Source organism: Ranitomeya variabilis, chromosome 2 (genome assembly GCF_051348905.1).
Source record: "Ranitomeya variabilis isolate aRanVar5 chromosome 2, aRanVar5.hap1, whole genome shotgun sequence".
NCBI lineage: Eukaryota > Metazoa > Chordata > Amphibia > Anura > Dendrobatidae > Ranitomeya > Ranitomeya variabilis.
The window spans coordinates 135,265,712-135,282,000 of NC_135233.1; the positions used below are offsets into that span (position 1 = coordinate 135,265,712).

General features: G+C 43.0%; 1 protein-coding gene across 2 annotated transcripts in view; it reads right to left on the reverse strand.

The window, feature by feature from the left end:
• RASGRP3 (RAS guanyl releasing protein 3) overlaps positions 1–16,289 on the reverse strand; it is a 137,498-nt gene that overhangs the window by 73,347 nt on the left and 47,862 nt on the right. For both annotated transcript variants that reach the window (XM_077283012.1, XM_077283011.1), the window contains 2 exons: positions 15,910–15,972; positions 14,665–14,796 (listed from right to left, as the gene is read on the reverse strand). In XM_077283012.1, the coding sequence (XP_077139127.1) occupies positions 14,665–14,796; positions 15,910–15,972 (195 nt within the window). The remainder of the gene's footprint in view (positions 1–14,664; positions 14,797–15,909; positions 15,973–16,289) is intronic.

The following is a 16,289-nucleotide window of genomic DNA, read 5'->3' on the forward strand; positions in this document are numbered from 1 at the left end:
CCACTTATGGGGTATCAGCGTACTCAGGACAAATTGGACAACAACTTTTGGGGTCCAATTTATCCTGATACCCTTGTGAAAATACAAAACTGGGGGTTAAAAAATCATTTTTGTGAAAAAAAAAAGAATTTTTATTTTCATGGCTCTGCGTTATAAACTGTAGTGAAACACTTGGGGGTTCAAAGCTCTCAAAACACATCTAGATAAGTTCCTTAGGGGGTCTACTTTCCAAAATGGTGTCACTTGTGGGGGTTTTTAATGTTTAGGCACATCAGGGGCTCTCCAAAAGCAACATGGCATCCCATCTTAATTCCAGTCAATTTTGCATTGAAAAGTAAAATAGCGCTCCTTCCCTTCCGAGCTCTGCTATGCGCCCAAACAGTGGTTTACCCCCACATATGGGGTATCGTCGTACTCAGGACAAATTGCACAACAACTTTTGTGGTCTAATTTCTTCTCTTACCCTTGGGGAAATAAAAAAATGGGGGCAAAAAGATCATTTTTGTGAAAAAATATGATTTTTTATTTTTACGGCTCTGCATTATAAACTTCTGTGAAGCACTTGTTGGGTCAAAGTGCTCAACACACATCTAGATAAGTTCCTTAAGGGGTCTACTTTCCAAAATGGTGTCACTTGTGGGGGGTTTCAATGTTTAGGCACATCAGGGGCTCTCCAAATGCAACATGGTGTCCATCTCAATTCCAGTCAATTTTGCATTGAAAAGTCAAATGGCGCTCCTTCCCTTCCGAGCTCTGCCCTGCGCCCAAACAATGGTTTACACCCACATATGGGGTATCAGCGTACTCAGGACAAATTGCACAACAATTTTTGGGGTCCAATTTCTTCTCTTACCCTTGGGAAAATAAAAAATTGGGTGCGAAAAGATCATTTTTGTGAAAAAATATGATTTTTTATTTTTACGGCTCTGCATTATAAACTTCTGTGAAGCACTTGTTGGGTCAAAGTGCTCACCACACATCTAGATAAGTTCCTTAGGGGGTCTACTTTCCAAAATGGTGTCACTTGTGGGGGGTTTCAATGTTTAGGCACATCAGGGGCTCTCCAAATGCAACATGGCGTCCCATCTCAATTCCAGTCAATTTTGCATTGAAAAGTTAAATGGCGCTCCTTTCCTTCCGAGCTCTGTCATGCGCCCAAACAGTGGTTTACCCCCACATATGGGGTATCAGCGTACTCAGGACAAATTGTACAACAAATTTTGGGGTCTATTTTCTCCTGTTACCCTTGGTAAAATAAAACAAATTGGAGCTGAAATAAATTTTGTGTGAAAAAAAGTTAAATGTTCATTTTTATTTAAACATTCCAAAAATTCCTGTGAAACACCTGAAGGGTTAATAAACTTCTTGAAAGTGGTTTTGAGTACCTTGAGGGGTGCAGTTTTTAGAATGGTGTCACACTTGGGTATTTTCTATCATATAGACCCCTCAAAATGACTTCAAATGAGATGTGGTCCCTAAAAAAAATGGTGTTGTAAAAATGAGAAATTGCTGGTCAACTTTTAACCCTTATAACTCCGTCACAAAAAAAAATTTTGGTTCCAAAATTGTGCTGATGTAAAGTAGACATGTGGGAAATGTTACTTATTAAGTATTTTGCGTGACATATGTCTGTGATTTAAGGGCATAAAAATTCAAATTTGGAAAATTGCGAAATTTTCAAAATTTTCGCCAAATATTCGTTTTTTTCACAAATAAACGCAAGTTATATCGAAGAAATTTTACCACTATCATGAAGTACAATATGTCACGAGAAAAGAATGTCAGAATCGCCAAGATCCGTTGAAGCGTTCCAGAGTTATAACCTCATAAAGAGACAGTAGTCAGAATTACAAAAATTGGCCCGGTCATTAACGTGCAAACCACCCTTGGGGGTGAAGGGGTTAAAATAAACCCTTTCTTTCCTTGTAGGTTAATTCTACATGAATGAAAACAACTAAGAATAATGTAGAATGTATTGGGGGAGGTGGAGGAGACATTAAAGGCATACAGAGACACAGAGACCGTGCAGACAGCCGTGAACGGCGCTGCAAGGCCAAAAAAAGCTCCTCTATGTAATCCTATATAGTGTTTTTCCACAATCTAGCTGGATACCGATGGAAAGCCACTAATAGGATAAATTTGAAAAAATGTGCAGCAGGCTGCACTAATTGAAAAAAGCACAATGGAACGGTATGAGGCAGTGACGCACCCTGAGCTGACTACAACCAGCGGTGGCTGCAGAACAGGCTACAGCATGAGCTGCACTCACACACAGACCTTGCAGACAGCTGTGAACAGCGCTTCAAGGCCAAAAACAAGGTTTTCACACAGCGGTTGCTATATTAGCCTGGGTAAAGCACAATGAAGCAAATCGATATCTCTAAACTGGCCCTCAGTCAGAACACAGCATCCTGTCCCTAACTGAATTCACAGCAGAGTGAACCCAAAATGGCGGTGGCGACTTGTATAGTGCATGATGACATCATTTCAGCAGCCAATCACAGCCATGCCAGTAGTTGCATGCCTAACATGCAGAACAGGATGTGCCCACACTTCTAATGATTCCTCATTGTCTGAATTCTGGCTCTTTGAATTATGAGAACTTCCAATTCCGGTATCCGATATACTGAAAGTATTGGAACTCGGTATCGGAATTCCGATACCGCGAATATCGGCCGATACCTGATACTTGCGGTATCGGAATGCTCAACACTACTTGTGACTATCCATCTTCCTCTTGATTACATTCCAGAGGTTTTCAATGGGGTCTGGAGATTGGGCTGGCCATGACAGGGATTTGATGTGGTGATCCTTCATCCACACCTTGATTGATCTAGCTTTGTGGCATGGTGCATTGTCCTACTGGAAAAACCAGTCCTCAGAGTTGGGGAACATTGCCTGAGCAGAAGGAATCAACTGTTTTTCCAGGATAACCTTGTATGTGGCTTGATTCATCCGTCCTTCGCAAAGATTAACCTGCCCAATCTGTTTCCTTTTAGACTTTTGCAACATTATCAGACTTTTTATGTGTTTTAGAGACCTTTTGCTGCTCATCTGTGGTTTAACACTGTCTGAGATGGAAAGGTGCACCATGAACTCATAGGGTAGCTACAGTAGCTGAAGTAGTTGGCATTAGCAAGATAGTTTTTAGCTCTAGGAGACACCTAATTTGTATTCTTTTGTTCTATTGCACATTGCCAACAAGATTCCACATATAACCAGTCTCCTTGCTGAAAGCCAGATTGTCATTCAATACTTTACACAAGGGTCCAGTTTGTCTAAAAAGACATTCAGCTGAATTTGGGACTGACTAGCTGATAAAGGACTTGTTTTGATTTCTTGGCGTTCTCTGGGGAAAACCCAGCTGTCATGGTACACATCAGTACCAATGACAAAGTTAAAAGGAAGTGGAGGGTCGTTAAGTATGATAATAGAGAACTAGCAGAGAAGCTGAAGGCCAAGACCTCTAAGGTTGTATTTACAGAAATACTGCCAGTGCCATGAGCGTCACTAGAAAGATGGCGGGAGCTTAGAAAGATAAATAAGTGGCTTGAAATTGGTGCAGGAAGGAAGGGTTTGGGTTCCTGGGAACTGGCCGACTTCTCTGTTGGCTACCGGCTTTACGGTAGAGAAGGGTTGCACCTCAATGGGGATGGTAGCTGTGCTTGGGGAAAAAATGTTAAGACGGATGGAGGAGCTTTGCTAGGATCTGGGGGGTGGCAGTTTAGTTGTACTAATAAGGGGATAGATAGAATACACAATGGGAGTGGGACACTAGAGGTTAATGAGGAATTATGGGGGGCTGGGACATCCATAGAAAGCAGGGAACTGAGTAGCAGTAACAAATGTGATCATAATATTAAATGCTGGCAAATGCAAGAAGTCTCGCAATTAAAATGAATGTACTGGAGGCTCTTATGTCGGTCACAGAATACGATGTGGTGGGCATTATTGAAACCTGGCTTGACGAAAGCCATGACTGGGTAACAAACATAGAAAGTTACACTACATTTAGAAAGGACAGGAAAGATAAAAAATGTGGAGGGGTGTGCAGCTTTGTAAAATCCAACTTAAAACCTGTGCTCAATGAAGACATTGGGGGAAGTTACAGTAATGTAGAGTCACTATGGGTAAATATACATGGAGATGGCAATAATGGAAGCCTGCTAATTGGAGTTTGCTAAAAGCCTCCTAATATACCGTATTTTTCGGGATCTTGGTGATGAGATCTCCATCTGCGCTTGCTCTGCCCCGGCATTCATTTTCCCAGAGTCCACCTCATAGGAAACTGTGTAAGTGCGGACACTCTTGGCTTTCACAAAATGTTGACAGAGCCCCCGTAGCACCGAACACCCGCAGCTGCGCGCCGCACATCCGAACACCCCCTCATGCCAGCCTGTGGTCTGCAGCAATGCTCCACTCTTGCCTCCTCCAGCAGCGACCCTGGGACCCAGCTTCACTGCAGCCACCACCCCCAGTAAGTAATAAGATGCATGGATTATAAGAAGTACCACCATTTTATTTAAAAGGCTTTTTTCCTATTTTTCTCCTCAAAATTCATGGTGCGTCTTCTAGTCTGCAAAATACGGTAGCTAAACAGGTAGTGGATGAAATGCTGCAACCAATTAAAAATCAGGTAATCTGTTGGATCTGGTTCCGTCAAATAGACCACATATAATTACAGATCTACAGGTCAGGGAACATTTGGGAAGCAGTGACCATAATATGGAAAGTTTCAATGTAATTTTCAATCAAAACTTTCAAAAGCAGAAATGCCAAAACCTGGAACTTTATGAAAGCTGATTTCAACAAAATTAAGGGAAGAGCTTAATCGTGTAGACTGAGAACATGTCATGATAACTTGGGATACCGAGCATAAATGGGGCATTTTTAAGGAAATACTACTAGAATCCTGCAGAAAATTATACCCTCTCGTAATAAAATGTTGAGGAATAAAAAGAAACCATTATGGATAAATAAAACAGTACTAAGTTTAATAAGACAAAAACAAAGGGCATTCAAAATCTTGACAGCCGAGAATACTTAAAAAGCATTTCATGAGTACAAAGATCAAAATAAGAAATGTAAAAATTAAATCAAGCTGGCAAAGTTATCTAGAGAAACAAATCACCAACGACTTTAAAATAAATCCCCCAAATTTTTATAAATAAATCAATGCGAAAAAGAAAAAAGCAGATGGTGTCAGCCCCTTAAAAAGACGACAATCACAAGGTAATAAAGAACAAAGAATAGGCTGAGACATTAAACAGGTACTTGTCATCCATGTTCACCAAGAACTGTCTGTTAAAGGGATCATTCAACAAGACAAAAATCAAAGTTTACGACCTGATATAACTAGTTTAACACAAAAAGAAGTACACCTACGTCTGAGCAATTTAAACATTGACAAACCCCCAGCCCAGATGGCATTCATTCACGGATACTGAGGAAATTGAGCTCAGTAATTGACAGACCACTGTATCTCATATTCTTAGACTTTCTTGTAACAGGGGTTGTGCCACAAGATTGGAGGATGGCTGATGAGGTACCGATATTTAAGAAAGGAAAGAAGGTGGATCCAAGCAACTACCGTCCAGTAAGTCTGATATCAGTAGTGTGCAAAGTTTCGAGGGCATTAGAAGAGATGATCTACAGAAATATATTGCAGAGAATAATATAATAAGTGATAAGAAGGATTCATGAAGCATAAGTCGTGTCTAACTAACATGTTGGGTTTCTATGAGGAGGTATGTACAAATCTGGATGTAGGTAATGCAGCTGCTATGATTTATCTAGACTTTGCAAAGGCATTTGATACTGTACTACATAATAGCCTTATACTGAAGCTCCGGAAGCAGGGACTAGGGGAAACTATATGCAGATGGGTAAGGAATTGGCTAAATGACAGGAAACAAAGAGTTGTCATAAATGGCATGTTCTCTAAATGGGATATAGTCAACAGTGGGGTTCCACAGGGATCTGTGCTAGGACCAATTCTTCTTGAGAGTAAAGTGTCAATCTTTGCTGATGACACCAAATTATGTAGGATATTAAAGTCTGACCTTGACATTACACTATTGTAAAACGTTCTGAATAAGATGTCTGAATGGGAAAAAGAGATTTGATGTAGATAAATGTAGAGTAATGCACATAGGAAGGAGTAATCCTATTACTGCTGCATATACATTAAATGGGAGTATATTCAGGACTACAGAACAGGAGAAGGACTTGGGTATTCTGGTTACAAGGTAGCTGAGCAGTAGTGCTCAATGTCAGGCAGCTGCTGCAAAAGTAAACAGGATTTTAGGATGTATAAAAAGAGAGATAAAATCCTGCAATCCCAACGTATTATTACCCCTTTGTAAATCACTGGTGATGCGACATCTAGAATATGAGATCCAGGTTTGGGCTCCACATGTTAAAAAGGATATTCACAAGTTAGAATCAGTTCAAAGACGGGTAAATTAGATACAGTGGATGGAGGGGCTTTCATATGATGAGAGGTTGGAAAAGTTGGGCTTGTTTATCTTAGAAAAAGACGCCTCAGATGAGATCTCATTTACATGTATAAATATATGTGTGGTGGTCAGTACAAAACACTGGCACATGACTTATTCCTTCCAAAGACCAAACTAAGGACCAGGGGGCAATCACTATGTGTGGAAGAAGGGCGATTCTGGCAGCTAAATAGGAAAGGATTCTTTACAGTTACAGATCAGTCAGAATTCTAAATCCTCAACCACAAGAGGTAGTAATGGCAGACACTATAACAGCTTTTAAAAAAGGGCAGGACGATTTCCTTGATACAAGTAACATTGGGGGTTATTGTTAATTTAGTGACAAAATGTACAATTGGTGGAGAAAGGTTGAACTTGATGGAACAAGGTCCTTTATTCAACCTATGTAACTATGTAACCAACCAAGTTTATTGGTTCAGTTTATTGATTCATTTGATTACTCTACCCCAACTTATTTGTATGCAGACATAAGGTAGCACAGTGTTCTCTTGGACCCCTTGAGCATAGCTGTATCTACATTTGTTTTGTTGAGCCTCAGAGGTGCTGATATCTGATGAAGAGAAGCTGACATAGACTACCACACAATTTCTTTTGAAACACTGCATTAAGATATTATCATCCTGCTCTATCACACAATTTATTTCTCTCTTACACCATCGCTGCTAAACATCAAACAATTGTGGCCAAATAACCATCCTCTCTTGATGTGCTTTTCTTGCCAACATGAACCAATCCTTAAATTCTTCTAGTTGATTCACTATTTTTATTTTTAAGAAGAATACATCCATGCAAACGTATAATGATTTACAATCAATGTCTATTGCTCCAGCCACTACATACAACTGCCCTGTATTCATTATTTCTACTGAGAAATGCAACCACCTTCTTATGCTTCATCGTCTTCCACTTGCCATCTTGATGCTTGATTTTTTTCCATGCTGTCATATTACTCTTATTAGATTGGATTCCTATGGCAGTGTTTTTTATAATGCACAACCAGTTTCCCATGTATCTTCTTACTTGAAATCATGCTGCCTCAAGTCATTTTCCTATAGGTTTCAAAAATGTCATCAGCCTGTTACACCACAGAATTTTCCTGTGTGACCCCAATGTTAAGATGCTGAATCCAGGCAACATTTTTCAGATTGTTTCCTATAGATGGCACATGTAAAATCTGTCTTCCGAGTCCTCACCAGAAAAAGTCAGGAGAGCCACAGAAAAGTATCCTGTTGTCAGTAGTTAGCAAACACTGGTTATGCTGTTAAAGCAGAGGTCTGGTTAAAGGGCAAAACTTTAAGGGAATCTAAGAGCTAAAACGTTCTTCACGATCAACGGCAGCATTTATCAGACACTGGCTACATGATTTCAGCCAGGTGTGGAGTTTCAGAGAAAACATACTTTAAAAGATGCAGAGGACTGAGCCACATGGGAAACTAGTCTGACTGGTGGATTCCCGATGGCTTCTCCCTGTCCACTGCCTTGGAGTGACAGGTCTCTCCCCACACACACGCAGGGTTAGACCCACCACTGAAAAGTTGCGAGAGGGGAGAATCCAATATGGACCCACCTATCTGACAAGTCTCCTGTGCGTTATGGTCTTGATGACTTTTAAAGTATTTTTTCTCTGAGACACCACACCATTCCATAGTCAAAAGTACCTAGAAGAAATCATATAGCCAGTGTCTGATACATGCTGCCTATGTTTCGAACAGCATGTATCAGATGTCAGGTTCACTTTATTCGTGTCACCAGAGTTCATACGTAAAGTTAACCTGTTATGTCAGAAAGAACTATTTACCTCCAAATATAGGGTTGATATGCAGGTAAATGGTGTTACAATGCTGCCCGGCCGCCATAATGGAAGTGCGGCTACTGAAAGAAAATGATTTTGTTTCCTCCTGGGAGTCATCAGTGTTCAATCATGGTGCTTAGGGGGCGTGGCCTAACTGCTGATGGAGTAGGTCGCACAGAGCGGGAGCTCCTCAGCCAGGAACCCTAAAGCGGCTCTTATCTACCTCCTCTGCGATAATCTTCACCTCCACGATATTGGCGCTGGTCCCCGCTGCGGTGGTGAGTGCATGGGGAAAGCGAAAGCAGGCGCCCGTGACCCCTCGAGGAGAATTCCCCCGCAGCTCTCGCCGAAAGCCAAGATGGCGCCGTCCTCCCCCAGGTCTTCCCGCTCGGCGCATCATAACGCTCAGGCGTCGCAGTCGGGAGGTGCGGCGCTGAAGTCCAACGCAGCAGCATTCCATTTTGGCGGTGAGGCGTCGCGTTCAGGCGCTGCGGCGTCGGATTCGGTCGATGGCCCAGTGACTGCTGCTCTCCTCAAAGGCCTTCTTGGAGACCTCAGAGCTTCCATCCAAGAGGATATGCGTTCTATGCTGGCTGAACTTAAAGGGGAAGTGGTGGAACTGGGTAATCGTACAGACCGCCTAGAGCGTAAGATGGCGGAGCTGGTCTCTTCGCATAATGAACTCTGGGATGCTCATGAGGCCCTGCAAACCATGGCTACTAAAACCCACTCTAAAGCCCTGGACCTTGAAGATAGGTCCAGGAGAAACAACGTCAAACTCAGGGGCATTGATGAATCTATCCTTTCAGGAGATTTGAAGTTATTCCTGCAAGACTTTGTGGCTGCAGCTCTCCCTCATCTTGCTCCAAAGGAGGTCATAATCGACCGTATACACAGGATCCCTAAACCGTCCGGCTTGGGTCCCTCCGTTCCAAGAGATGTGCTGGCTCACATACACTTCTACGAGATGAAGGAAGATTTTCTCCAGGCTCTACGGAAAGATCCAGCGCTCCCTGATAGGTTCACACGCATAGCTGTTTTTCCGGATCTCTCCCCAGGTACTTTGGCGCTTCGGAGGGCCTTTGGCCCCTACACCACTATCCTTAGAGAGAAGGGTATCCAGTACCGCTGGGGATTTCCTACCAAGCTTCTCATTCGCAAAGATGGTTCGATCACCACCTGCCTAATTCCGGCTCACGCAGCCTCCGCTCTCTCCAAATGGGGACTCGCGACTCCTGAATCTCCGGTTTCTGCATCCCTTTCTAAGATTGGAGGTAACAGAGGCCCCAGGGCCCGCATTGTTCCTGATTGGGAGGAGGTCTGACTCCACGGCCTTTGCGGCTCCTGGCTATTTTCCCGCACGGTTATACTCTGGGTTTTTTTCTTTTATTTTTTCTTGGTTTTTGTTGCTGTGCTGAGCCCTCTTTTGAGGTTCTCTGCAGCCTTCTTTTGCCCCATAGGTGAATTGTTTTTCTGACTCTCACCTTTTTGGACTCAGGGTATTCCTGAATGGACTCCGGTCCGCTAGTTTACTTGTTATTTGTCGTATGTCCTGTTTGTGTCCTCCCATCTCCTTCTCCTCTCCCCCCGGTCTGCACACATGTATGCTCTAGTCCATTGATTACATGGCATCTTTTCTTATTCACAGGTTGTCAGTGTTTGATGATTGCTAAACTGTTTTTATGTTCTCATTATGAGTATCTCGCTATATTCAATTAATGTTAATGGTCTTAACTCCCCGGGCAAGAGGTCTGTTGTGTGGCGCCAATTAGGTAAATCCCGCCATGACATTTTGTGCCTTCAGGAAACGCATTTGCTGGAATGTGATAATCGGAGAATGCATTCAGGTTTATACCCGCACCAGTTTTTTGCTAACGGCCCGTCTAAAAAGGCGGGAGTAGCTATTTTCTTTAGCAGGTCCAACTCCTTTCAGTTGGTTCGTTCCATTGCAGACCCGCTGGGTAGGTTTATTGTGGTGTTATGCCTCATTAACAATGCACCCTATACCATTGCCTCGATCTATGCCCCTAATGTGGGGCAGCTCAGGTTTCTGGAGGGGGTTTTTCAAACTCTTCACGACATTCAACATGGTCATCAATTGATTGCTGGCGACTTCAATGTTCCAATGTCTAAAGATTTAGATTGTTCTACCTCCTCACTATCAAGATGTGAAGCGGGCCCCCTAATTAATTCTTTCAACCTTCATGATATTTGGAGATATCTGCATTGCGGCGAGAGAGACTACACGTTCTTGTCTTCCAGACATGGTTCCTATAGCAGGATTGACTTTGTGCTGGTGAATGACGTGGCTCTCCCTCACTGTACCTCAGCAGATATTGGCGGCATTGCCTGGTCGGACCATGCTCCGGTGTCCCTCACCCTGGAGGACCCCTTGGCCATTAGACCCCCCAGGCACTGGCGTCTCAACGCCCATCTCCTTGCTGACCAAACCAACTCCCAATGTATAGAGGCGGCTTTGGGTGATTTTTTCGCCTACAATGATACTCCTGACACAGCGGATGACACTCTTTGGTTTGCTCACAAGGCGGTAGTTAGGGGCCACTTCATTAAACTGGCAGCTAAGGCCAAAAGGAAGTATAATGCAGTCCTTCGCTCAGCTCTGGAGGACTTATCTCGACTGGAGTCTGCCCACAAATTATCTCCTACTCCAGCCCTTCTTTCTGATCTTTCTAAGGCCCGTATGCATGTTCGCAACCTTCTCCTCCATAGAGCTGAGAAGAACCTGAGGAAAACTAGAGCGAAGTTCTACACAATGGGGGACCGAGCGGGTGCTGTCCTGGCCAGACGTGTTAGGAAGAGAGAGGCTCAGTCCAAGATCCCATTCTTGCTCAGGCCTGACGGCTCCCGGGTGTGCAACCCGATTCAGATTGCTGAGGAGTTTGCTTCCTATTACTCCTCGCTCTATGATCTCGGGTCTGACCTAGGGATTCCCCAGCCTTCGCGGGAGTCAATTTTGGCATTCTTGGATGGGGCTAATCTCCCCTCGGTTACCCAGGAACAGCTCGCCTTCTTAAACTCCCCCATTGTTGAGTCTGAACTCTCACAAATTGTCAGAGATGCTAATAAAGGTTCCTCCCCTGGGCCAGATGGTTTTTCTTTTCTCTACTACGCGCAGTTCTTTTCTGTTCTCTCCCCTTACCTCCTGCAGCTTTTTAATAGTTGGTTGTCGGCAGGTAGTATTAGGGCTGAGGGATTGGAGGCTTCCATTGCGACTCTCCCCAAACAAGGGAAACCCCCAACATCCCCGGGGAATTTCCGCCCGATAGCACTGCTAAACTGCGATGTGAAGATCTATGCAAAGGTCTGGGCCAACAGACTATTCGCAGTTCTCCCTAGTCTTATTCACCCAGATCAAGTTGGGTTCGTCCCGGGTAGGCAGACCAGGGATGGCACCAGGCGCCTGATAGACCTTTTGGATGTGGTGGAGGGGAGGGGCCTCCCCAGTGTATTTCTGTCGCTCGACGCCGAAAAAGCGTTCGACAGGGTACACTGGGACTATATTGAACTCACTCTGGGGAAATTTGGGCTTACTGGCCAAATTGGTAGAGCAGTTATGGCATTGTACTCCAACCCCTGTGCGTCGGTTCGTTCGGCGGGTTTTAATTCTCGGACATTCCCTATTCGTAATGGTACGCGTCAGGGCTGCCCCCTCTCTCCGATTATCTTCGCTCTGGTCATGGAGCCCCTGGCTGCAAGGGTTAGACAGTCGACGGATATAAAGGGAATTGTGGTGGGGGATCGGAACACAAAATCGGTCTCTATGCCGACGACGTAGTATTAACTTGCACTTCACCCTTAACCTCGTTGAACGCCATCACCTCCATTCTAACTGAATTTTCAGCGGTTTCGTATTATAAGCTTAATTTGACTAAATCCACAATCTTTCCCCTGTTTCTCCCGGCTTCCCTTCAGGTCCAAATCCAATCGAAATATGCGTTCATCTGGGCTCCCCTGGGATTCACGTACCTGGGCATCAAGATAACTAGGTTAGACAACATAGTCCGTGCAAACTGTGAGGGAACTCTTACAGAGGTCAGAAGAGGTATGGATCATTTATCGAATACGACTCTATCATGGATGGCACGTATACAAACTGCTAAAATGTTATTCCTGCCTAAAATTATGTACCTCTTCCGTTGTCTTCCCCTCTTTATCCCCTCGAAGTTTATCTCTGCTTTCCAATCGCTTATAGATCGGTTCATCTGGAACAAGAAACCTCATAGGGTCAGGCGTCGGATTATGTGCCTACCATACTCAATGGGGGGTCTGGGCGTCCCGGCGGTCCAATCTTATTATAGAGCGGCGATCCTTGAGCCTCTTAAAATATGGTGGGAAGGGGACTCGTGTCTACCCTGGTTCCTTATCGAATCTCACTTTGCTCCCCAAAACTCGCTAAAATTGCTCTTAGAACTTCAGTTTCTCCGGGTTCCCCTTGTGGGCAGGTGTCTCCGCTCTGTTAGGACTGCTACGAAACTTTGGGCGTTGCTTATTCCCTCTATTCTGGGGTTCATGCATGATTATGTCTCGCTACGGGCCTTGGAGTATGCCATCGGGCACATCTCTCTCTCCTCCTGGAGGAGGTGCGGGGTGCTCCGGGTGGCGGATCTATTCGGCTCAGATGGCCTTCTGTCATTTGAGGAGCTCTCCGGGAATTCTCCCTGACCGCCTCTGACTTTTTCCAATATTTCCAACTCCGTAGTTTCCTCAGATCTCGTCGCTCATTCGGGGCCCCCCCGCCTTTGACAGAGGACCCGGTTCATAGGTTCTTCAGACCTTCCACTGTATTGCCCCATGGCATCTCCATTATTTACAAAGCCCTCCTATCCTGTGGCGTCACTGACAAATTTCAATTTATGACTTCCTGGGAGTCCTCATTGGGTTTTGAGGCTTCCTTGGAGGATTGGCAGTTCGCAATGATTCATCCCTCTAAATTTTCTTCATGTATCGGTCACTTGGAACAGGTGAAAAAGATACAATTACATTGGTATATTACTCCGTCCCGTCTGGCGAGGTTCTCTCCATCTTCCTCCCCCCTCTGCTGGAAGGGATGTGGCTCTGTGGGGTCTGCTTCTCATGTCTGGTGGTTATGTCCGCAGATCCTGGCTTTTTGGCGTGAGGTGGAGGCACTGATTACTGATCTGACCCGTCTCCCCCTGCTGCTGAGTGGTCAGCTCGCTATTCTGGGTATTTCCCTCATCGACCTCCCCTCTCCTCTCCGGCCCGTGATTTCTAATGTCCTTGTTGCCGCCAGACAATGTATTGCAAAATATTGGAAGTCCCCGGCCCTCCCCTCCAGAGCCGAGCTGATTGCGAAAATTGACTTACATTTTTGCTACGAGGTTATTATGGCGCAGGATTTGTCAAGGAAATCTAGGGTCCTCTCGTGGTGGGATCCATGGGTTTCCTCCGCACACATATCTCAGTCTGCACTCGCCCTCATTTAAAGTTTTTTAAGCCTTTGCTTCTGTTACTGCCTTTCTCGCCATGACTGACCCTGTGATTGTGGAATTTATGTGTTTTGCTTTGACTACATTGTGGTCCTCTTGTATTATGTACTGGGTTCCTTGTTGTCCTCCTTTCCCTGTCCTCCCCCCCTTCCTTCCTCCCTCTCCCCCTCCTGATGTTTTTTTTTGATATGTTGTTTAATATGCAATCTTTCAATAAAAATGTATTGGTTAAAAAAAAAAAAAAAAATCATGGTGCTTATAAGGAGCGGTTACAGTCACCGCTAACAGCATTGCTGATGATACTGTGATTGACTTGATTGACAGCTCGCACTGCAGAACATCTGTGACAGTGACAGGTAAGTTCCTTTTCCAAATACATAGGTATTAATGTGGAGCTGATCACCCCTGGGGAAATAAAACTGCTGCTCTTTCCCTCAAGTTCAAGCAGCAACAGCCTTGGATTGAGGGGTATGTGACTACTCCTGTCCGTGATCTCTCCTTATTGAACTTCACTGTACGTGCACTAGTTTCTACTGGTGCACACAATATTGTTGGATGTTTCTGATGGACAAATCTATTCAAAAATTTCTCCATAAGCAGCCATGTTCCAGACCAAAGAGCTGTACTGTGATGATGTAGCTCTTTAGAAATTACATTGACACTGCTCTGGTAAATTAATTATAGGAGTGACTTTATTAAATAGATGTTTTCTGTAAATTTATAATAAAAAAAAGTTAGAAAGTAGTCAACTCCTTAAGGTTAGGGTCACACGAGCGTGTATTCTCTAAACCGAGAAAATCCGGTCAATTATGCAAATCACACTCTGGTCAAACTTTTAAAAAACGATTAAAAAGTTTTCTGCATATAAAACATATAAAAAACTCACATGCTGGAGATGTCTATAAGATTGATGTGTTCTTCATAACCTAGCTGGCTTGCCAGTTCTCTAAATTCTTCTGTCATCTGTATCAATCCCAAATCCAAATTAAACTCCGCAGGAAATTCCACAATCCAGTACCTAGAACAGAAATAAGGGTCACCATGACTGTTTGACCTCATAAACTGGCACATCTTTGATGATAATGTTTTCATTGGTCCAACATTCCTTATAGTCAAAATCAGCCTGATTATAATATAAAATGATAACCAAATTTTTAGAATCGTATGTTGAAGATTGTTACATAGAGAATGGCAGTATTGAACATTGCTAAGTTTTTATATTTTAATTTAAATTAAAAAAAAATTCCAGCTATAAAACGTATCAATTTTTCAATCAATTTAAGCAAAATTGGAAATGGAATAGTATAATTTTTGTGTCCATATCCTTACCACTTTAACAATCTCAGTTTGTTGTCAATTAATATAATTTATATGTATATATTATATTATAATGAAAAAGAGAAAACCTGTAATAGTCAAATTCTGTAAAATCATGTACCCATTTGAGTTTGGCATGATCCTGTTCTGATACTTACACAGTCCTCGTTGGTCACTACTTCCACCAGTAAAGGTCATAAATCCCTCTCCAGCCATATAAGTAAGATAAGCACCGGAACAGGAGATCAGTAAGAGTTAATTAACCACTCATCCACCACTCAACCAATCATCCAATGCCCACTCAACCAATTATGGATAAGTGTTAAAGGGGTATTCACATCTCCAAGATCCTATCACAAAATGTTGTAGGTGTAATAATAATAATAATAATAATAGAAAATATCTACAATTAGAAATGCAGTATAGTTCTTCTGATTTGCTATGTCACTTACCCCATGTGCAGGGCATTGCAGTAGGTTAGGTATCCATGGTTATGACCACTAACAACTACCTGTCACCATATCAGTGACCGTAACCATGGATACTTAAAAACTTTTACAATGTCCTGCACATGGGTAAAGCAGCATAGCGAATCAGAAGAACTTTACTACATTTCTAATGGGAGGTATTTGCTAATATTATTATTATTATTATTACACGGACCATATTGTGGGATAGGATCTTGGAGATGCGAATAATTTCTTAAGTTACGGAGACCAGTCAAAAGCCTTATGAAAATCAGTTTCATCTTCTATACACCCTATTAAGTTATTGTGGATCAGTAACAGTAACAATTTTATGCAAATTACATTACCTCATAAAATGACATGTCTTCAAACGCAAGTCAATGCCGTTTTCACCACTGGCATTTCGATAAGTGGATAGGTTAAAGAATATTATTGACCATGATTAACAATGACTGAAAATTTGAATGTTTTTAATACGAAGACATGTGATTACGGAAAACTCGTTATATCTGTGACGACTATAAGAAGCAAGGAGGAAAAAGTGCTTGTTATAGATCAAGGGAGTAATTTACTGTATATAAAGTGGGGAAATGGGCCATTGTTCACTGAAAAGGACTTCAACTCTCCGCCAAAAATCATCACAGAAAAAGTCCTACTGACCAACACCCATTTACAATACCAAAATATTGTGGGATGTAGACAGACCCCAGTAAGAAAATATGGAGGC